The following is a 19,124-nucleotide window of genomic DNA, read 5'->3' on the forward strand; positions in this document are numbered from 1 at the left end:
TGGACTTTACAGTGTCCCATAACTTTTTTGAGTTTGTGCTACAGGATGCACATTTCTGCTTGATAAAGCTATCTTTAGCTTTCCTAACTGCCTGTGTATATTGGTTCCTAACTTCCCTGAAAAGTTGCTTATCACGGGGGCTTTTCGATGCTAATGCAGAACGCCACAGGATGTTTTTGTGCTGGTCAAGGGCAGTCATGTCTGGAGAGAACCAAGGGTTGTATCTGTTCCTGGTTCTACATTTTTTTAATGGGGCATGCTTATTTAAGATGGTGAGGAAGGCACCTTTAAAGAATACCAGGCATCCTCTACTGACGGGATGAGGTCAAATATCCTTCCAGGATGCCCGGGCCATGTCGATTAGAAAGGCCCGCTTCCTGAAGTGTTTTAGGGAGCGTTTGACAGTGATGAGGGGTGGTCGTTTGACTGCAGACCCATTACGGATGCAGGCAATGAGGCAGTGATCGCTGAGATCTTTGTTTAAAACAGCAGAGGTGTATTTGGAGGGCAAGTCGGTTAGGATGATATCTATGAGGGTGCCCGTGTTTACAGCTTTGGGGTTGTACCTGGTAGGTTCATTGATAATTTGTGTGAGATTGAGGGCATCAAGCTTAGATTGTAGGATGGCCGGGGTGTTAAGCATGTCCCAGTTTAGGTCACCTAGCAGCACAAGCTCTGAAGATAGATGGTGGACAATCAGTTCACATATGGTGTCCAGAGCACAGCTGGGGGCAGAGGGTGGTCTATAGCAAGCGGCAACGGTGAGAGACTTGTTTCTGGAAAGATGGATTTTTAAAAGTAGAAGCTCGAATTGTTTGGCTACAGACCTGGATAGTAAGACAGAACTCTGCAGGCTATCTCTGCAGTAGATTGCAACACCGCCGCCCCCTTTGGCAGTTCTATCTAGTCGGAAAATGTTATATTTAGGGATGGAAATTTCAGGGGTTTTGGTGGTCTTCCTAAGCCAGGATTCAGACACGGCTAGGACATCCGGGTTGGCAGAATGTGCTAAAGCAGTGAATAAAACAAACTTAGGGAGGAGGCTTCTAATGTTAACATGCATGAAACCAAGGCTTTTACGGTTACAGAAGTCAACAAATGAGAGCATTTGGGGAATAGGAGTGGAGCTAGGCACTTCAGGGCCTGGATTAACCTCTACATCACCAGAGGAACGGAGGAGGAGTAGGATAAGGCTACAGCTAAAGGCTATAAGAACTGGTCGTCTAGTACGTCCGGAACAGAGAGTCAAAGGAGCAGGTTACTGAGCGTGATAGAATAGATTCAAGGCATAATGTACAGACAAAGGTATGGTAGGATGTGAATACAGTGAAGGTATACCTATGCATTGAGTGATGATGAGAGAGATATTGTCTCTAGAAACATCATTTAAACCAAGTGATGTCATCGCATGTGTGAGAGGTGGAACTAAAGGATTGGATAAGGTATATTGAGCAGGGCTAGAGGCTCTAAAGTGAAACAAGACAATAATCACTAACCAGAACAGCAATGGACAAGGCATATTGACATTAAGGAGAGGCATGCGTAGCCGAGTGATCATAAGGGTCCAGTGAGGCTGGTTGTAGACACGGCGATTCAGACAGCTAGCGGGCCAGGGTTAGTAAGCTAGCAGACGGGCCTCAGAGGGACGTCGCGATGGAGGAAGTCTGTTTATAGCCTCCTCGTGCAGAGCCTCCTCGTGCGTTTACGTCGGTAGACCAATCGTGATGGATTAGTAGGGTTCCGTGTGGTAAAGGGGACCTGTCCAATTGGCAAAAATAGGTATAGTGGCCCAAGAAATTGTCCGATGGACCTATTCAGCTAACAGCCGATATGCTCTAGACAGCTAGCGGGCCGCGGCTAGCAGGCAGGCAGATGGGCATTCAGGGGACGCCGCAACGGAGGGGCCAGTTGAATAACCCCCTTGGGCAGATTACATCGGTAGTCCAGTCGTGAAGGACTGGCGGGGCTCCGCACCAGCAGTAAAATGGGTCCAGGCCAATTGGCAAAATAGGTATTGTATCTGTTGTTCGATCGGGTTCAAGTCCGGGCTCTGACTGGGCCACTCAAGGACATTCAGAGACTTGTCCCAAAGCCCCTACTGCGTTGTCTTGGCTGTGTGCTTAGGGTCACCCAAACTCCCCGACTGGAGAGTTTGGGTGTTGAAAGTTGGACAGAGGATTTCGAAATCTCTGTGCAAGAAACACTTGGACGAACTTCAAAAAACTCATGTTAGGCTATTTTCTGGCAACTGTGCCGTTATTATGTGCCAGATGTTAAGACTACAAACTGTTTTAAATGGCCTATTTGCGAGATTGACTTGTTATTTCAATAGGCATAGGCTACTGACTAAAATCTGGGTTTAGAATTGCAATTCAACTTTGCCATGGTTGGCTGAGCTAGATGCAGGTATAGCCACTGATAGGCCAACATCAAATTTCAAGGAAAAGTCCACACTGAAACTGACATTAAGTGTTGCGATAGAGCTCTGACCATGATCACAATTGATAACTTTCAATTTAATTAATTAAACATGGCCATTAATAATTTCATAATAACACAAGGCTACAACAACAAACAGCGTTATAGGCTGTTTATTAAATCAGTTTGCCAGCTCCAGCTAGGCTACACAAGTAGCACAAATTGATTTGCAATGACTACAGTGATATCGTCATTTCAACATATTTATTGTATCAAATGGTAGGTTACAGTAGCCTACAATCGCGTAGAAATGAATAGCCAACTTGATGGCCAACAGACGAAAATGTACCCTATCATTCTCCACATTTAATGTATTTATAATTGTGGACTTTGTGGACTCATCTAAAGAGCTCTAGTGCGCCTAAAGTTGTTTTCCAATGCTTTGTCGCTGTTATATCAGTTCTAGCGCATTGATGTTTTATGGAAAAAGGGTGTCTCCATAATGACCAATCTAAATAGCCTACCAACAACTGGTAAAACGTTACCACGACCTGCATGCTGCTCTGTTTTATTTACAATGATGGCCTACCAAAAGGCCTCCTGCAGGGACGGGGTCTGGTAGTAAAATTACAAAAATATATGGTATTACAATAAGTATACTAAAATGAACTAATAGTATGTAGGATATACTCATTAAGTATGTAGTATACAGTATGTTATTATGGGTAATCGAACACAGCTCGTGACTCAGCTGCCTCTGCTGCAGCACTCTCTCAACCAGTGCTCTCTCAACACACACACCCCTCCGGCCCTCCCCCTCCCCACCATTTACTCACTCACTCAGTAACAGCCTGCTCACTGCCTGATAGTCAGCAGCAAGTAACAGTGAAATACAAAAGAGGGAAATGCCATGGCGGCCGCAGTGCAATTTAGAAGTAGCCCACCAATACATTTTCACCCACGACATCGTTTTCAGCGTAGCCTGATTTCGTCTGAAAACCACGAACATGGCAACCCTGCACATAAGAGTGTAGCAAGATGGCTGCGTCCCATGAGAGATGAAAACATGGGGCGCCTCTCGACACCTAGGTCAGGGGAGGACTGCAAGTCCACTGGAGCGGAACATGCAGTACGTCTCTCTATCTTGCGTGGTCCCCAAACTTAAATAACAAATAACATTTTACAGTTTTAAAGCAAACTTTCTTGTAATTCTGTATATTTTTTCAATGTGTATTCATGTGATATTTGAGTGACAAAACAATTACAACAATATCTATTGTCTAAAAAAAAATAAAAAAATTTAACTGGCGTGCCCCATAGTTTGGGAACCACTGATCTATACCACTAACTCTGAATTTCTAATAAAATAAAATAATTTCCTACAAACCTCACTACTCCCATCACCCCCACCCAAAATACCACCCACTCCCCATTCCAGTGCAACCTCTGACCCTGTCAAACCCAGCCAATACTCATTCCAATACCATGTTTCCCAGTCAATTTGAAAGAGTAATTCAATCCCATATGCCCTAATCTCATCCTAGATAACATAACTTCCTCCCTTCTGTTCCCATTATATGACACTATCTCGCGTACAGATTTCTTTGTAAGAAAATCCTCTCTGGAATGAGCCGAGAAAAGAAAGAGGTCGACTTCTTCTTTTTCTGTGGTTTTTAAATGGCAGTTGGCAACCAACTTTAAGGTACCGCCACCAACTGGACTGGAGTGTGGACCAGAGACAGTGAAAGTCTAAATTCTACCCAATATTCTCGTCTCACTAAGGAAACGAAGTACATAATAAAATACTACATCCCTTGAAGATTTCCCCAGCAGTTCACTTAATCCTTGCTCTTCGACCCCATTACTCCTCAAATCTAATAACAATCACTCCCTTTCCCTCCCATATTTCTGGCACTGAAATAGAACATCCACTTTCTCCATCTGCTCCTGACAATGATCACACCTCCCAGTCGGATGTTTCCCCACCAATTTCAGTATACTATTTAGCCTTGTGTATAACAGTCTCAGCCTTGTGATTACACTTTCCTCCCTTCTCTCTCGACCTGAGGACCTACCTGCACCCATCTTTTCCTGGATCTTATACAGGTCTCTTTCATTTCCCTCCCTTTTCCACAACTCTTGCCATTTGTTTTATTAACACCTTGGCTTCTATATTACTGATTAACAGTTTGATTTCAACATTAAGATGTTTAAGAGCCTGCTTGGCGATAACGTCGACCTCCTCATTCCTCTCTACTTCCACATGAGCTGTTACCAAGAGGAACATCACAAATACCCACATCTTTTTCACCCTATACAAGCACTGTAAAACCTCATACAATACATCCTTTCTGATCTGAGACACACATTCATTTAAGCTCATCAGTGCTGCACAGGAGTCAGAGCAGATGACTAGCCTGTTTGGCCTCACTTCCTCCACCAACTCCGCAGCCAATAGTATGACCAACAGCTCCTTTGTGTAAAAAGATAAATGATCCTTTGCTCTTTTTATCACTTCCACCTTAAACTCAGGAACACTAAAAGCTGCACCTGTCCTCCCTGGTTTAGGGTCCTTAGATCCATCTGTGAATATATTCAAGAAAGCATAGTATTGTGTTCTTAAATGTTACTTACACCTGAATCTACTCATCAACAGCTTCTTCCTCAGCTTATGTAAGTAAGGTATTTGTTTTTTTTATTTTAATACATTTGCAAATATTTCTAAATACCTGTTTTCACTTTGTCATTATGGGGTATTGTGTGTAGATAGCTGAGGATTTTTATTTATTTAATCAATTTTAGATTAAAGCTGTAACCTTAACATAATGTAGAAAAAGTTAAGGGATCTATATACTTTCCGAAGGTGCTATCTATAGCATTTTCAACGCCATTCTATCTGCCCCTCACTTCATTCCTGACAAGCAACGCATCATATTCAATATTTTCTTTCCTTTGACAACTACTCTGACACTAATATGGTCCGCCCGTCATTCGAGTGTCAAACCAGACACCCAGGAACCTAAACACTCCCTTCCTCTCCAGATTCCTTCCATACAGCTTCAAGTATATTTCCCCCCCAACCTTCCTTCTAGAAAAAAACACAGTCTGTGTTTTCTCAACTGAGAACTTGAGGCTCCACCTGAGGGACCACCGCTCAACTTCACTAATCGCTTCATGAACTCTTCTGACTCTATGGGTAATATTTCTCCCTCTCTTCCACAGTGCCCCATCATCCGCAAACAATGACATCCCAATATCAGATTTCAACTGGGAGAATACATTGTCAGTGATAATGAAGAATAACAAAGGACTAATGACACTTCCCTGGGGGGTACCATTATCTACCTCATAGCTTTCTGACATAAAGCTTTCCACCCTCACTTGTATTGATCGCCCAAAAATGTAATCCTTTATCCAGTTAAAAGCCCTTCCTCCAACCCCCATGATATTCAGCTTGATAAGTAGGCCTTCCTTCCACATCATGTCATAGGCCATCTCTACATTGAAGAAAACAGCTACCATCACCTCCTTATTTTCCTGTGTCTTCCGTATGACTGACTCAAGGCAGTACAGAATCCATCGTCCCCCTGCCTTTCCTGAACCCACTTTGATCTGGAGACATTAGTCTTCTTCTCTCCAGAAAGTAAGTCAGCCTTTCCGTTATCATCCTTTCCATAAGGTTACATACATCAGATGTCAACGCTATCGGCCTATAGCATGAAGGAATAGTAGGGTCTTTCCCTGGTTTCCATATCGGCACCACTACAGCCTGCTTCCAACTTCCAGGCAGTTTCCCTTCCTGCCTCACCTTATTGTAAAGACCCAATACTTTCCCCATTGTAGTGTCACTGAGATGAGCCATCATGCTGTAACACATCTCATCCTTCCCAGGAGATGTTACCCCAGCTTAAGCTAATGCTTTCTTCATCTCAGCCAATGTAAAAGGGGCATTGAATTGAATGCACCCCCCACCAGCTCTCTCTGATCCAGGACCCCTGCATGTTCTCTTCTGACCCTCTCTCTCCCCCACTGCCCCTCTTCTGTCACATTATTTAAGCTGTTCACCTTCACAAAATAATGCCTGGGCTAACTTATCTGCCTTCTCCATATCTCTCACTGCAACAATCTCCTCACTTGTCAGCACAGGGAGATCCCAATCTCATCTAACCACACGCATCATCTTAATCATCTCCCATACCTCTGCCACAGCAGTGGTCCTTCCTGTTTCCACTGAACCGGCGCCAATAATCCCTTTTAGCTGTCCTTATGATCCTCCTTACTACTGCTTGTGCTTCTTTATACTGAATCAGGCGCTGGTAATTATGGGACCTTTTCAACATTCTGAAAGCCCTGTTCGTACACTTCACTGCTACAGTCTTTAGTCCACTACGGACCCGAACCCGGGTCTGTAGTGACACCTAAAACACTGCGAAGCAGTGCCTCATACCGCTGCGCTACTCGGGAGGCCCTCAAATGTAGGCATTTTTGTAGAGAATGCTAGCTAACTAGCTACCGGTGGTTTGTACTAGTTATATAGCCATGCACATCGTAGTCAAAATTGCGCACCATTGCCACCTGCTGGAGTGCAGTGCAGCGGGGTCTACTGCATATTGTGATACCTCTTGATGTACTGTGAGTCATTATGGAAGGGGATACCTAGTCAGTTGCACAACTGATTGCATTCAACCGAAATGAGCTGTCTGATGCAAGCATTTGATATCTCTAAAACATTTAAATGATTGAATTCTCTTGTTGTAAAATGGAGCCCAAAAGGCAAATAGTTCTGACTTTCATCCCACATCCAACTGTAGGTAATGTTCAAACTAATTTCTGTTTCATCTCCGAACCAAAGCATATTTTGATTCCTCTCTGGCTCATCCTTATTGTGGTTAAAACTATTAAAACAACAAGAACACTTTGAGTGTTAAAGTAGAATTTGATTTCTCTCAGAGGTGTTGTGGAAGGAAGAGCAGTTTATGGCCTTACAGTACCTTTCTGAAGTAAACCTTCATTTCTGTTTCAGAATATATCTGGTATTGTGTAACAAATGCAAGTAATTATCTCCCTGCCTCCCTACAGGCACTCAGAAAATATGTCTGATCATTCTCAACCAGCCTTTGGAAAAAGACTGCCTTCACACACTCTGGAGTAAAGGTATTCATCTTGTAGCTTTTATATTCATTAGTGTTGGGCACCAACATTGATCATTCATATGATACCAATAATATTGTTTTTTTCTTTCCTCTTAGCTTAAACTATTGTGAAATAAAGCATACATGACCGTTGCACAAAACTCTTTGTCAGACCTTCGTGCAGGCTATCAAGTCAGCATACTTTATTGCCCTGCTGATGGCCCATCAGAGGTAGATGATTTGAGATTGGTTGGCTTCCATAATATTCACACCTGGCCGTTTGGCCAATTAGCAGTTGTCTGGACTCCGCAGAGCTGTCGGGGTGAATACTGAAGTGAACATTTACACCGTTTTTATTGGTGTCTTGATATTACTTGGTACCTTTCTGTATCAGTGCTCATCACTACTAATAATCAAATTCTAAAATGTATCCTTTAGTGTAAAGTTGAGACAGCAAGTTAAGACAGCATCTGTACTGATATGGTATTGGCTGTCTCTAAGCCAACCCTCCTCTTGGACTGCTATAGGCTGTTACTGCAGCTCACACCTTTTTGTTGGGGGTATGTTTTGAATCTGTGCTTGAGAGTGGGAAAGTTCCTATAGAAAAGGGCACTACATTCCTTATCACGGTGTGTTTGCTAGTACACACACTCCTGTGACACACATGTGTGTTTAAAACAGAATATCTCTCTCTCTGCTGAATGCATTGGTTATTTTAAACAAGGTGCTTAGAGAATGCTTCTATTGCTCCAATGCAGTCTTTCCCCATGACACAAAAACAGACTCCTGAAAGCCACAGGTTCAATTTGAATAGCATTAATAAATTGTGAAATTTGCAAACGGAATGCTTCAAATTCCCCAAAATACAAATAACATTAAAAGTTGGACCTGGGGACCGCATATTTTGTTTTTGGGTAGAATTAGGATTTTTTTTTTTTACTATTGTTACACATGCATTATGTTTGGGAGCAATGGGAAGTAAAAGCAAAAAGTTGTTTGCACACAAAACAGGCATATACATCTTAGCAAGATTCGTCCACCTCTTTCAGCTAAGCAAGGTCTCTCTCTCTGTAGCTCTCCTGCGGGCGTGTGCAGATGGTGCGGCCAACCACCTGTATGACATCACCGATGGACAACGAGACCGGTACAAGTAGCCACTGTGTGTGTGATTGTGTGTGTTTGAATAATTCTCTCCTTCCTAAAGAACAGATACATTAACTCTGGGGTTCTCAAACTTTTTGGGTCCGGGCACCCCTTTTGTGATAGCAAATTCATCAGGGACCCCATCATAATCGGAACACAACTCGAGTGAAATAAAAATAGCATACAAGGATTCCTTCGGCAGTGCCTGACCGGAGAAACCAAGTCTCGGGCCCTGGGAAGGAATATTTTAAAGGCCCGCCTCCTGGAACCAGAGAGAACATTTTGCTGTTTTCATCCTAATTTCCTGCAATTCTACACATTTTGTCATTGTAACTTTAAAGCTAATATCCTGCAATTATACACAGTGTTCCATTAGGCAGAGAGAAAATGTTTCAGTTTTAAACCTTAAACAGTGCATTTATGTGAGATTTTTTTTGGGGGGGGAATGCAAGAAGTATTGAGAAGAAAAATATATATACTGCTCAAAAAAATAAAGGGAACACTTAAACAACACATCCTAGATCTGAATGAAAGAAATAATCTTATTAAATACTTTTTTCTTTACATAGTTGAATGTGCTGACAACAAAATCACACAAAAATAATCAATGGCAATCCAATTTATCAACCCATGGAGGTCTGGATTTGGAGTCACACTCAAAATTAAAGTGGAAAACCACACTACAGGCTGATCCAACTTTGATGTAATGTCCTTAAAACAAGTCAAAATGAGGGTCAGTAGTGTGTGTGGCCTCCACGTGCCTGTATGACCTCCCTACAACGCCTGGGCATGCTCCTGATGAGGTGGCGGATGGTCTCCTGAGGGATCTCCTCCCAGACCTGGACTAAAGCATCCGCCAACTCCTGGACAGTCTGTGGTGCAACGTGGCGTTGGTGGATGGAGCGAGACATGATGTCCCAGATGTGCTCAATTGGATTCAGGTCTGGGGAATGGGCGGTCCATAGCATCAATGCCTTCCTCTTGCAGGAACTGCTGACACACTCCAGCCACATGAGGTCTAGCATTGTCTTGCATTAGGAGGAACCCAGGGCCAACCGCACCAGCATATGGTTTCACAAGGGGTCTGAGGATCTCATCTCGGTACCTAATGGCAGTCAGGCTACCTCTGGCGAGCACATGGAGGGCTGTGCGGCCCCCCAAAGAAATGCCACCCCACATCATGACTGACCCACCGCCAAACCGGTCATGCTGGAGGATGTTGCAGGCAGCAGAACGTTCTCCACGGCGTCTCCAGACTCTGTCACGTCTGTCACGTGCTCAGTGTGAACCTGCTTTCATTTGTGAAGAGCACAGGGCGCCAGTGGCGAATTTGCCAATCTTGGTGTTCTCTGGCAAATGCCAAACGTCCTGCACGGTGTTGGGCTGTAAGCACATCCCCCACCTGTGGACGTCGGGCCCTCATACCACCCTCATGGAGTCTGTTTCTGACCGTTTGTGCAGACACATGCACATTTGTGGCCTGCTGGAGGTCATTTTGATGGGCTCTGGCAGTGCTTCTCCTGCTCCTCCTTGCGGAGGTAGCGGTCCTGCTGCTGGGTTGTTGCCCTCCTACGGCCTCCTCCACATCTCCTGATGTACTGGCCTGTCTCCTGGTAGCGCCTCCATGCTGTGGACACTACGCTGACAGACACAGCAAACCTTCTTGCCACAGCTCGCATTGATGTGCCATCCTGGATGAGCTGCACTACCTGAGCCACTTGTGTGGGTTGTAGACTCCGTCTCATGCTACCACTAGAGTGAAAGCACCACCAGCATTCAAAAGTGACCAAAACATCAGCCAGGAAGCATAGGAACTGAGAAGTGGTCTGTGGTCCCCACCTGCAGAACCACTCCTTTATTGGGGGTGTCTTGCTAATTGCCTATAATTTCCACCTGTTGTCTATTCCATTGTCTATTGCACAACAGCATGTGAAATGTATTGTCAATCAGTGTTGCTTCCTAAGTGGACAGTTTGATTTCACAGAAGTGTGATTGACTTGGAGTTACATTGTGTTGTTTAAGTGTTCCCTTTATTTTTTTGAGCAGTGTACATGGCGTGGATACCAATATCCCTGTGAGCCTCCCAGGTCCATGTTGCCCAGGGTTGAGAAAATACATTGTAGATTACATTGTATTGTATTACACCCTCTAAATGTATTCCCCAGATTCCTTGGCCAAAATGTGTTTAATCTGTTGTTGTTAGTAATATTCATGAAAACAATTAATTGTTACATTTTTATATTATTATTATATATTTTTGTATATACAGTACCAGTCAAAAGTTTGGACATACATACTCATTCCAGGGTTTTTCTGTATTTTTACTTTTTTCTTCATTGTAGAATAATAGTGAAGACATCAATACTATGAAATATCACATATAGAATTATGTAGTAAACAAAAAAAGTATTCAACAAATCAAAATATATTTTATTTTTGAGATTTTTCAAAGTAGCCACCCAGCTTTGCACACTCTTGGCATTCTCTCAACCAGCTTCACCTTGAATGCTTTTCTCACATATGCTGAGCACTTGTTGGCTGCTTTACCTTCACTCTGCGGTCCAACTCATCCCAAACCATCTCAATTGGATTGCGGTCGGGTGATTGTGGGGGTCATCGGATCCATCACTCTCCTTTTTGGTCAAATAGCCTGGAGGTGTGTTTTGGGTCATTGTCCTGTTGAAAAACAAATGATAGTCCCACTAAGCGCAAACCAGATGGGATGGTGTATTGCTGCAGAATGCTGTGGTAGCCATGCCTTGAATTCTAAATAAATCACTGACAGTGTCACCAGCAAAGCACCCCCAACACCATCCCCTCCATGCTGGGAACCACACATTCAAAGGTCATCCATTCACCTACTTTGCATCTCACAAAGTCACAGTGGGCCAGTAGGGTGCCTCCTACTGGCCCTCCAACACCACTTCCAGCAGCATCTGGTCTCCCATCCAGGGACCAACCTTGCTTAGCTTCAGAAGCAAGCCAGCAGTAGGATGCAGGGTGGTATGCTGCTGTTACTTGAACTCTGATGCATTTATTTGGGCTGCAATCTGAGGTGCAGCTAACTTTAATGAACTTATCCTCTGCAGCAAAGGTAACTCTGGGTCTTCCTTTCCTGAGGCGGTCCTCATGAGAGATAGTTTCAGCATAGCACGTGATGGTTTTTGCGACTGCACTTGAAGAACTTTCAAAGTTCTTGATATTTTCAATATTGACTGACCTTCATGTCTTAAAGTAATGATGGACTGTCATTTCTCTTTGCTTATTTGAGCTGTTCTTGCCATAATATGGACTTAGTTTTTACCAAGTAGTGCTATCTTCTGTATACCACCCCTACCTTGTCACAACACAACTGATTGGCTCAAAAGCATTAAGAAGGAAAGAAATCCCACAAATTAACTTTTAACAAGGAACACCTGTTAATTGAAATGCATTCCAGGTGACTACCTCATGAAGATGGTTGAGAGAATGCCAAGAATGTGCAAACCTGTCATCAAGGCAAAGGGTGGCTATTTTGAAGAATCTCAAATATAAAATATATTTTGATTGGTTTAACACTTATTTTGGTTAATACATGATTCTTTGTGTTATTTCATAGTTTTAATGTCTTCACTATTATTCTACAATGTAGAAAATAGTAAAAATAAAGAAAAACCCTGGAATGAGTAGGTGTGTCCTAACTTTTGACTGGTACTGTATATATCGCCTTTCCTTCCAGTTCTCTGCTGCCAATGACTGGAACGAACTGCAAAAATCACTGAAGCTGGAGACTCATATCTCCCTCACTAGCTTTAAGCATCAGCTGTCAGAGCAGCTCACAGATCACTGCACCTGTACATATCCCATCTGTAAACAGCCCATCTATCTACCTACCTCATCCCCATACTGTATTTATTTATTTATCTTGCTCCTTTGCACCCCAGTATCTCTACATGCACAATCATCTTTTGCACATCTACCACTCCAGTGTTTAATAGCTATATTGTAATTACTTCACCACCATGGCCTATTTATTGCCTTAACTTACCTCATTTGCACTCACTGTATATAGACTTTTTGTTTTCTTTTTTTCAACTGTATTATTGACTTTATGTTTTGTTTATTCCATGTGTAACTCTGTGTTGTTGTATGTGTCGAGTTGCTATGCTTTATCTTGGCCAGGTCGCAGTTGCAAATGAGAACTTGTTCTCAACTAGCCTACCTGGTTAAATAAAGGTGAAATAAATAAATACATATTTTTTTATATGCACAACATGACCAAAAGTATGTGGACACCTGTTCGTCGAACATCTCATTCCAAATCATTGGCATTAATATTGAGTTGGTTCTCCCTTTGCTGCTATAACAGCCTCCACTCTTCTGGGAAGGCTTTCCACTTGTTGTTGGAATATTGCTGTGGGGACTTGCTTCCATTCAGCCACAAGCATTAGTGAGGTCGGGCACTGATGTTGGCCGATTAGGCCTTGCTCACAGTCGGCGTTCCAATTCATCCCAAAGGTGTTCGATGGGGTTGAGGACAGGGCTCTGTGCAGGCCAGTCAAGTTCTTTTTTTACTGATCTCGTCAAACCATTTCTGCATGGACCTAGCTTTGTGCACAGGGGCATTGTCATGCTGTAACAGGAAAGGTCCTTCCCAAAACTGTTGCCACGAAGTTGGAAGCACAGAATCGTCTGGAATGTCATTGTATGCTGTAGCATTAAGATTTCTCTTCACTGGAACTGAGGCCTACCCCGAACCATGAAAAACAGCTCCAGACCATTATTCCTCCTCCACCAAACTTTACAGTTGGCACTTTGCATTGGGGCAGGTAGCCCTCTCCTGGAATCTGCCAAACCCAGATTTGTCTGTCGGACTTCCAGATGGTGAAGCGTGGTTCATCACGCCAGGGAACACGTTTCCTCTGCTCCAGAGTCCAATGGCGGCGAGTTATACACCACTCCAGCCGCGCTTGGCTGCTCGGCCATGGAAACCCATTTCATGAAGGTCCCGATGAACAGTTCTTGTGCTGACGTTGCTTCCAGAGGCAGTTTGGAACTCAGTAGAGAGTGTTGCAACCGAAGACAGACAATTTTTACGCGCTACTCACTTCAGCACTCGGAGGTCCTGTTCTGTGAGCTTTTGTGGCTTACCACTTTGCGGCTGAGCCGTTGTTGCTCCTAGACATTTCTACTTCACAATAACATAACTTATAGTTGACCGGGGCAGCTCTAGCAGAGCAGAAATTTGACGAACTGACTTGTTGGAAAGGTGGCATCTATGGAGATTGCATGGCTCTGTGCTCAATTTTATACACCTGTCAGCAACGGGTGTGGCAGAAATAGCCGAAACCACAAATTTGAAGGGTTGCCCACATACTTTTCTGTGTGTGGATATATATATATATATGTATATGTGTCTTTTCATCTGGCCACGGACCCCCATATTTCCCAAACTGACACTTTCCCAAATCCTCTTTCTCTCTTTATTTTTCTTGTTCTCTCATCTAGTTTTCTTCCAGACTACATCAGTGGAGACTTTGATTCTATTACTGCAGAGGTCAAAGCTTTCTACACAGAGAAGGTGATACACACACACACACACACACACACACACACACACACACACACACACACACACACACAGTGTACGATTGTGTTCAGAGCCCAGGGTATATAAGTGTTTACTGTTTGAAATGGAGATGACACCCTGAGTGTTTGAGAGACGAGGAGTAGGCACCCAGCCATGATGACTCAGCCATGATGAGTCATGTAAATAGCAGCGTTCTCTGTCATCTAGGAGAATGAGCCCAGTTTAACACTGATCAGCCATTATTCACTGTATGCATTACATTATGGTAGTGATATTAGAGGTACATCGCTCTGGTTCTTTAAACCCACAGTACTCTGCTCCTTCTAATCAGAGACTGACTTAGACCTGGACAACTGGCCAATCACTATGTAGAGAAAAGAAAACCAATAAAAAACACATGACCTTCTAGTATCTACCTGCATTATGTTATGGTAATGTTAGAGAGAATAGGGTTGGATTTATTCTAATGTTGCTCAGAGAATCACAAGCTATGGTAACGTTAGAGAGACTAGGGATGGATTTATTATAATATTACTCAGAGAATCTCAAGCTATGGTAATGTTGTAGAGAATAGGGTTGGATTTATTCTAATATTACTCAGAGAATACCCCAGGGATACGCGCAATGCCGTCGGGGGTACGCCAAATAAAAATGGGATTCATATTTAAAAAAAATCGAATACATTTTCAAACAGTCTAATACATTTTCGAACATTTTCCAACTGGGCTATACATTTGGGGGAGGTTTTTTTCTCGCCTGAGTAGCCTCAGTTCATTGCCAAAAATAAAATGAAACCATCTAGGGTTCAGCGAAATAACAACACAATGTCAAAAACAGGTAGCCTAGTCAAATAATTAACATCCTATCACATTAACCATTACTCTCTCGCAGGAATTCCACAAATGGTTGTCGTGGAATATCTAATCAAAAGGAAGAGAGAGTGCAGATTCTGTCAAACAACACTTTATCATAAGATTTGCAAAAATGGTGTATCAATTACCCCCTCAAAAGTGCATAGTTGAAAAGCTCAACAAACAGTGCCGGTTCAATGATTTTATAGAGAAAATACATACAAGCCCTTTCTGTATACGTGGCAGTCAGCAGATGGTGTGTAAAAGGTAATTCGTTGTCTGTGCAGACTTAAGATGGTACAAGGTTGATAGCCCGAGGGCTCAACCGTCTAACTGCATTCACAACAACAAACACTATATCGTACTCCTTTCTGCAAGGTTCCATACATGTGACTTTTTCTGTAGATAGTAAACCCACAGGATTTTACATGCTGTGGTTGCACCCAAACGTCTCTTAGCTGTAAGCCCAGTCTTATAACTAGTCACACCAAGACAAGTTTGTATCAGGTTAGAAAAAACACTAGCATATAACAAGATACTATTCTTTAAGCAGTAAAACACGAAATAGCATGACTAATTATGTACTTTTCCATGACATTTCCTCCCTTTTGAGACTAAGTCTCAACCTAATAGAAAATTACTTACAAGCATTTCCATTAAACAAGCATTAACACGAGGGAAAAGAAAATACTTTCTTACACTTAGTATGTTACAATTGTAAATTACCTATGTTGTCATTGAGTTTCAACCCTTCATATAGTGCAATTCATTCTCAGAAAGGGGAAAGAAACATATGAATTCAAACATCAGTACATACTTTATCACCACACACAAGGCAATAGCTTCGTTGAGACTATCCATATTGCCATAGGGTCACTATGACGGTAGGCCCTTAACTCTACTTTGGGAGCACCATTTACATAACCCACGCCATGAGCATGGCCTATGGACATGCTGCACCATTAACTTAATGTTTTTACCTCAGTGTTATGGATTATCATAGTCTTCATCAGACATGTAATCAGACATAGGAAATAAATCAGGTAAATAGGGTTCTGAGGTGTCTCCTTCAGGGGTCAGTAATGGCATGGCAAGAATTGTCTCAACGGCTTTTCTGCACAATTTCTTAACACAAGTTACAATAAGCATTATTGTAAAAAGGATAACTAAGTCGTAAATCTACCAATTAAATATTGTGGCTCCCGTAACACCAAATAATGACTTAACCCATCCAAACGAATTCCAATCACCACTGAGCTCTTTCAGATGTTCCACTACAATAGTCAAGTTACCCTCACCCTAGGGTATGAATGTACAGCGATGGCCACCTATCATTTGGCACACTCTTATGCAAACATTCTGCCCTTGTATGTACTTAGCCTTCGGCTACATATACATTTTGCACAATTAATAATTCTATTTAATACATAACACGTTAGTCACTACTGCTAGTCCACTTACATAGTTATAAACATAATAAAACATGCTGAATTCAATTGTACTGTATCATCCGAAAAGCCATATGTATTGATGTGCTTTAACATTAGAATTCTAATAACATGGTCAAATAAAACTCCTACTATCAATGTTATTCAACACAAATTTAGTGCTCCACGTTGAGTCTATCACTCAACTTCAAGACCCTCAACTTAGCACACACTAATACAGTTAGAATATACATTTACAAATGGGATCATATATAGACAGTTTGTACTACTTTTTACCAGTATTAATTTTTTTATCATTACAGCCTCCATTTATCCCTGTCTTACACCGTTGTGAGTGGCATGTTAATGACAGATCGGTATCTCAGTGCATTCTTAGTCTAAATAACTATACATTTAGCAGTGTGTAAACCTCAATCAACCTGATACCCCAAAATAACAATTTTAGACAATTCTAAATCAATTACGGACACAGTTGAGGAATCAGTGATATTTGATCCTAGGCTTCTATTAAAAAGTTGTTTGAGACGTGGTTTCCTACGTCTCCCTTAACATAAAAAACGTAATCTTTATTAACCACAATTGATCTAACCGAGGCCATACACCGCTATGTACCATTTTCCTGTCCCGCTGCTTTCAAGAGGATTTGTTACTGCTCTTTTGAAAAAAATATGCTAAGGCTTGCATCGCAGCATCCCCCCCAAATGCAGCTGGCTCAGTAGTCTCCATTACCACTCTACTCATTATTTAACCTTGTACCTTGTATTACTAAATATTGCATCATTAGAGTGCTAAAAAAAATCACTAATAACATATTACGTTTTCATTGTAGTCTACCCTAACAATATTACTCTATATTTTTAATACCAACCTCTGCTGGATATTCTCTTTCTGCTTCACACTTATTAAACCTTTATTGTTATAAGATTAACCTCTATGGGATTGGCGGGACGATTGAGCTAAGGGAGGCTAATGTGATTAGCATGAGGTTGTAAGTAACAAACAAAAAAATCTCAGGACATGGACATATCTGATATGGGCAGAAAGCTTAAATTCTTGTTAATCTAACTGCACTGTCCAATTTACAGTAGCTATTACAGTGAAAAAATACCATGCTATTGTTTGAGGAGAGTGCATAATTATGAACTTGAAAATGTATTAATAAACCAATTAGGCTCATTTGGGCAGTCTTAATATAATTTTTTAACTGGTATGCAATGGTTCATTGGATCAGTCTAAAATGTTGCATATACTGCCATCTAGTGGTAAAAATCTAAATTGCGTCATGGCTGGAATAATACATTATGGCCTTTCTCTTGCATTTCAAAGATGGTACAAAACCCCCCGCCAAAAAATATTTTTTTTCCCCTTTGTGTTATCTTTTACCAGATCTAATGTGTTTTATTCTCCTACATTAATTTCACAGTTCCACAAACTTCAAAGTGTTTCCTTTCAAATGGTATAAAAAATATGCATATCCTTGCTTCAGGTCCTGAGCTACAGGCAGTTAGATTTGCCATTTTAGGCAAACCTTTGAGAGAAAAAAAATGCCTAAGGGAAAAGATACATTTCGATGGGAGTTAAAATAGTTCACAATACTTGAGCCTCTTTCTGCCCACAACTTCAATTCAGTCAGTAACATAGACCCAATGCTATTGAAATGACCAGTAAATCCTGCAAATAACCCTATTATAATGGTTTATGGTCTTAACATCTGGCACATAATAATGACACAATTACCAGATTTTTTTTTTACATTTCATCCAAGTCTTTGTTTAGCAGTCATAGAGTTGAATCGACATTCATTGATTTGGAAACAGATCTGGCAAGGTCAATAAAAGCCAATGATATTTTCATTGTAGACATTCCCTTACGACATAATGAAATTCCTTCATTACGTCACATTTACTCCTCAATGATTTTTTTATTTGATGGAATCCCTAATTTGGTTTCTTACATCATTACAAGTTATGTCTACATTCAGTGTTAATTCTCCCGAACTCTTACTACGGAAAAAAAACGAATTTTCAAGCGGTATGGGCTATTTTATTTAAATGTATTAACGGGACCGAGAAAATCCCATAAGCGTTTATAGTTTCATTGGTTAGGGTAAGTGAATTCCCCATACTTTCATGTCATGAATTTAGAAAATATTGCCCCTACACTCACTTTTCGAATGACCGATCGCCCCACACACTACGCTTCGGTATTTTTCTGCTACCCCTGCAATATCCATGCTGATAACAGGTTTCAAACCTGCCATCCAAGCAGACGTACACATTCTATCAATATCAAATCAAATCTAACCACATTTTATTGGTCACAAACACATGGTTAGCAGATGTTAATGTGAGTGTAGTGAAATGCTTGTGCTTCTAGTTCCGATAGTGCAGTAATATCTAGCAAGTAATCTAACAAATTCACAACGACTACCTTATACACATAAATGTAAAGGGACAAATAAGAATATGTACAGTCGAAGTCGGAAGTTTACATGCACTTAGTTTGGAGTCATTAAAACTCATTTTTCAACCACTCCACAAATTTCTTGTTAACAAACTATAGT

General features: G+C 41.6%; 1 protein-coding gene across 6 annotated transcripts in view; it reads left to right on the forward strand.

Annotated features, from left to right (window-relative positions):
• Nucleotides 1-19,124, forward strand: part of tpk1 (thiamin pyrophosphokinase 1) — a 174,866-nt gene that overhangs the window by 15,789 nt on the left and 139,953 nt on the right. For all 6 annotated transcript variants that reach the window (XR_006760677.1, XR_006760676.1, XM_045702072.1 and 3 more), the window contains exons 3-5: nt 7,498-7,572; nt 8,625-8,694; nt 14,181-14,253. Coding sequence is in view for 4 of the 6 variants with exons in the window: in XM_045702072.1 (XP_045558028.1) it covers nt 7,498-7,572; nt 8,625-8,694; nt 14,181-14,253 (218 nt within the window). In the remaining 2 variants the exon portion in view is untranslated. The remainder of the gene's footprint in view (nt 1-7,497; nt 7,573-8,624; nt 8,695-14,180; nt 14,254-19,124) is intronic.

This window comes from Salmo salar, chromosome ssa19, assembly GCF_905237065.1.
Source record: "Salmo salar chromosome ssa19, Ssal_v3.1, whole genome shotgun sequence".
Taxonomy (NCBI): Eukaryota; Metazoa; Chordata; class Actinopteri; order Salmoniformes; family Salmonidae; genus Salmo; species Salmo salar.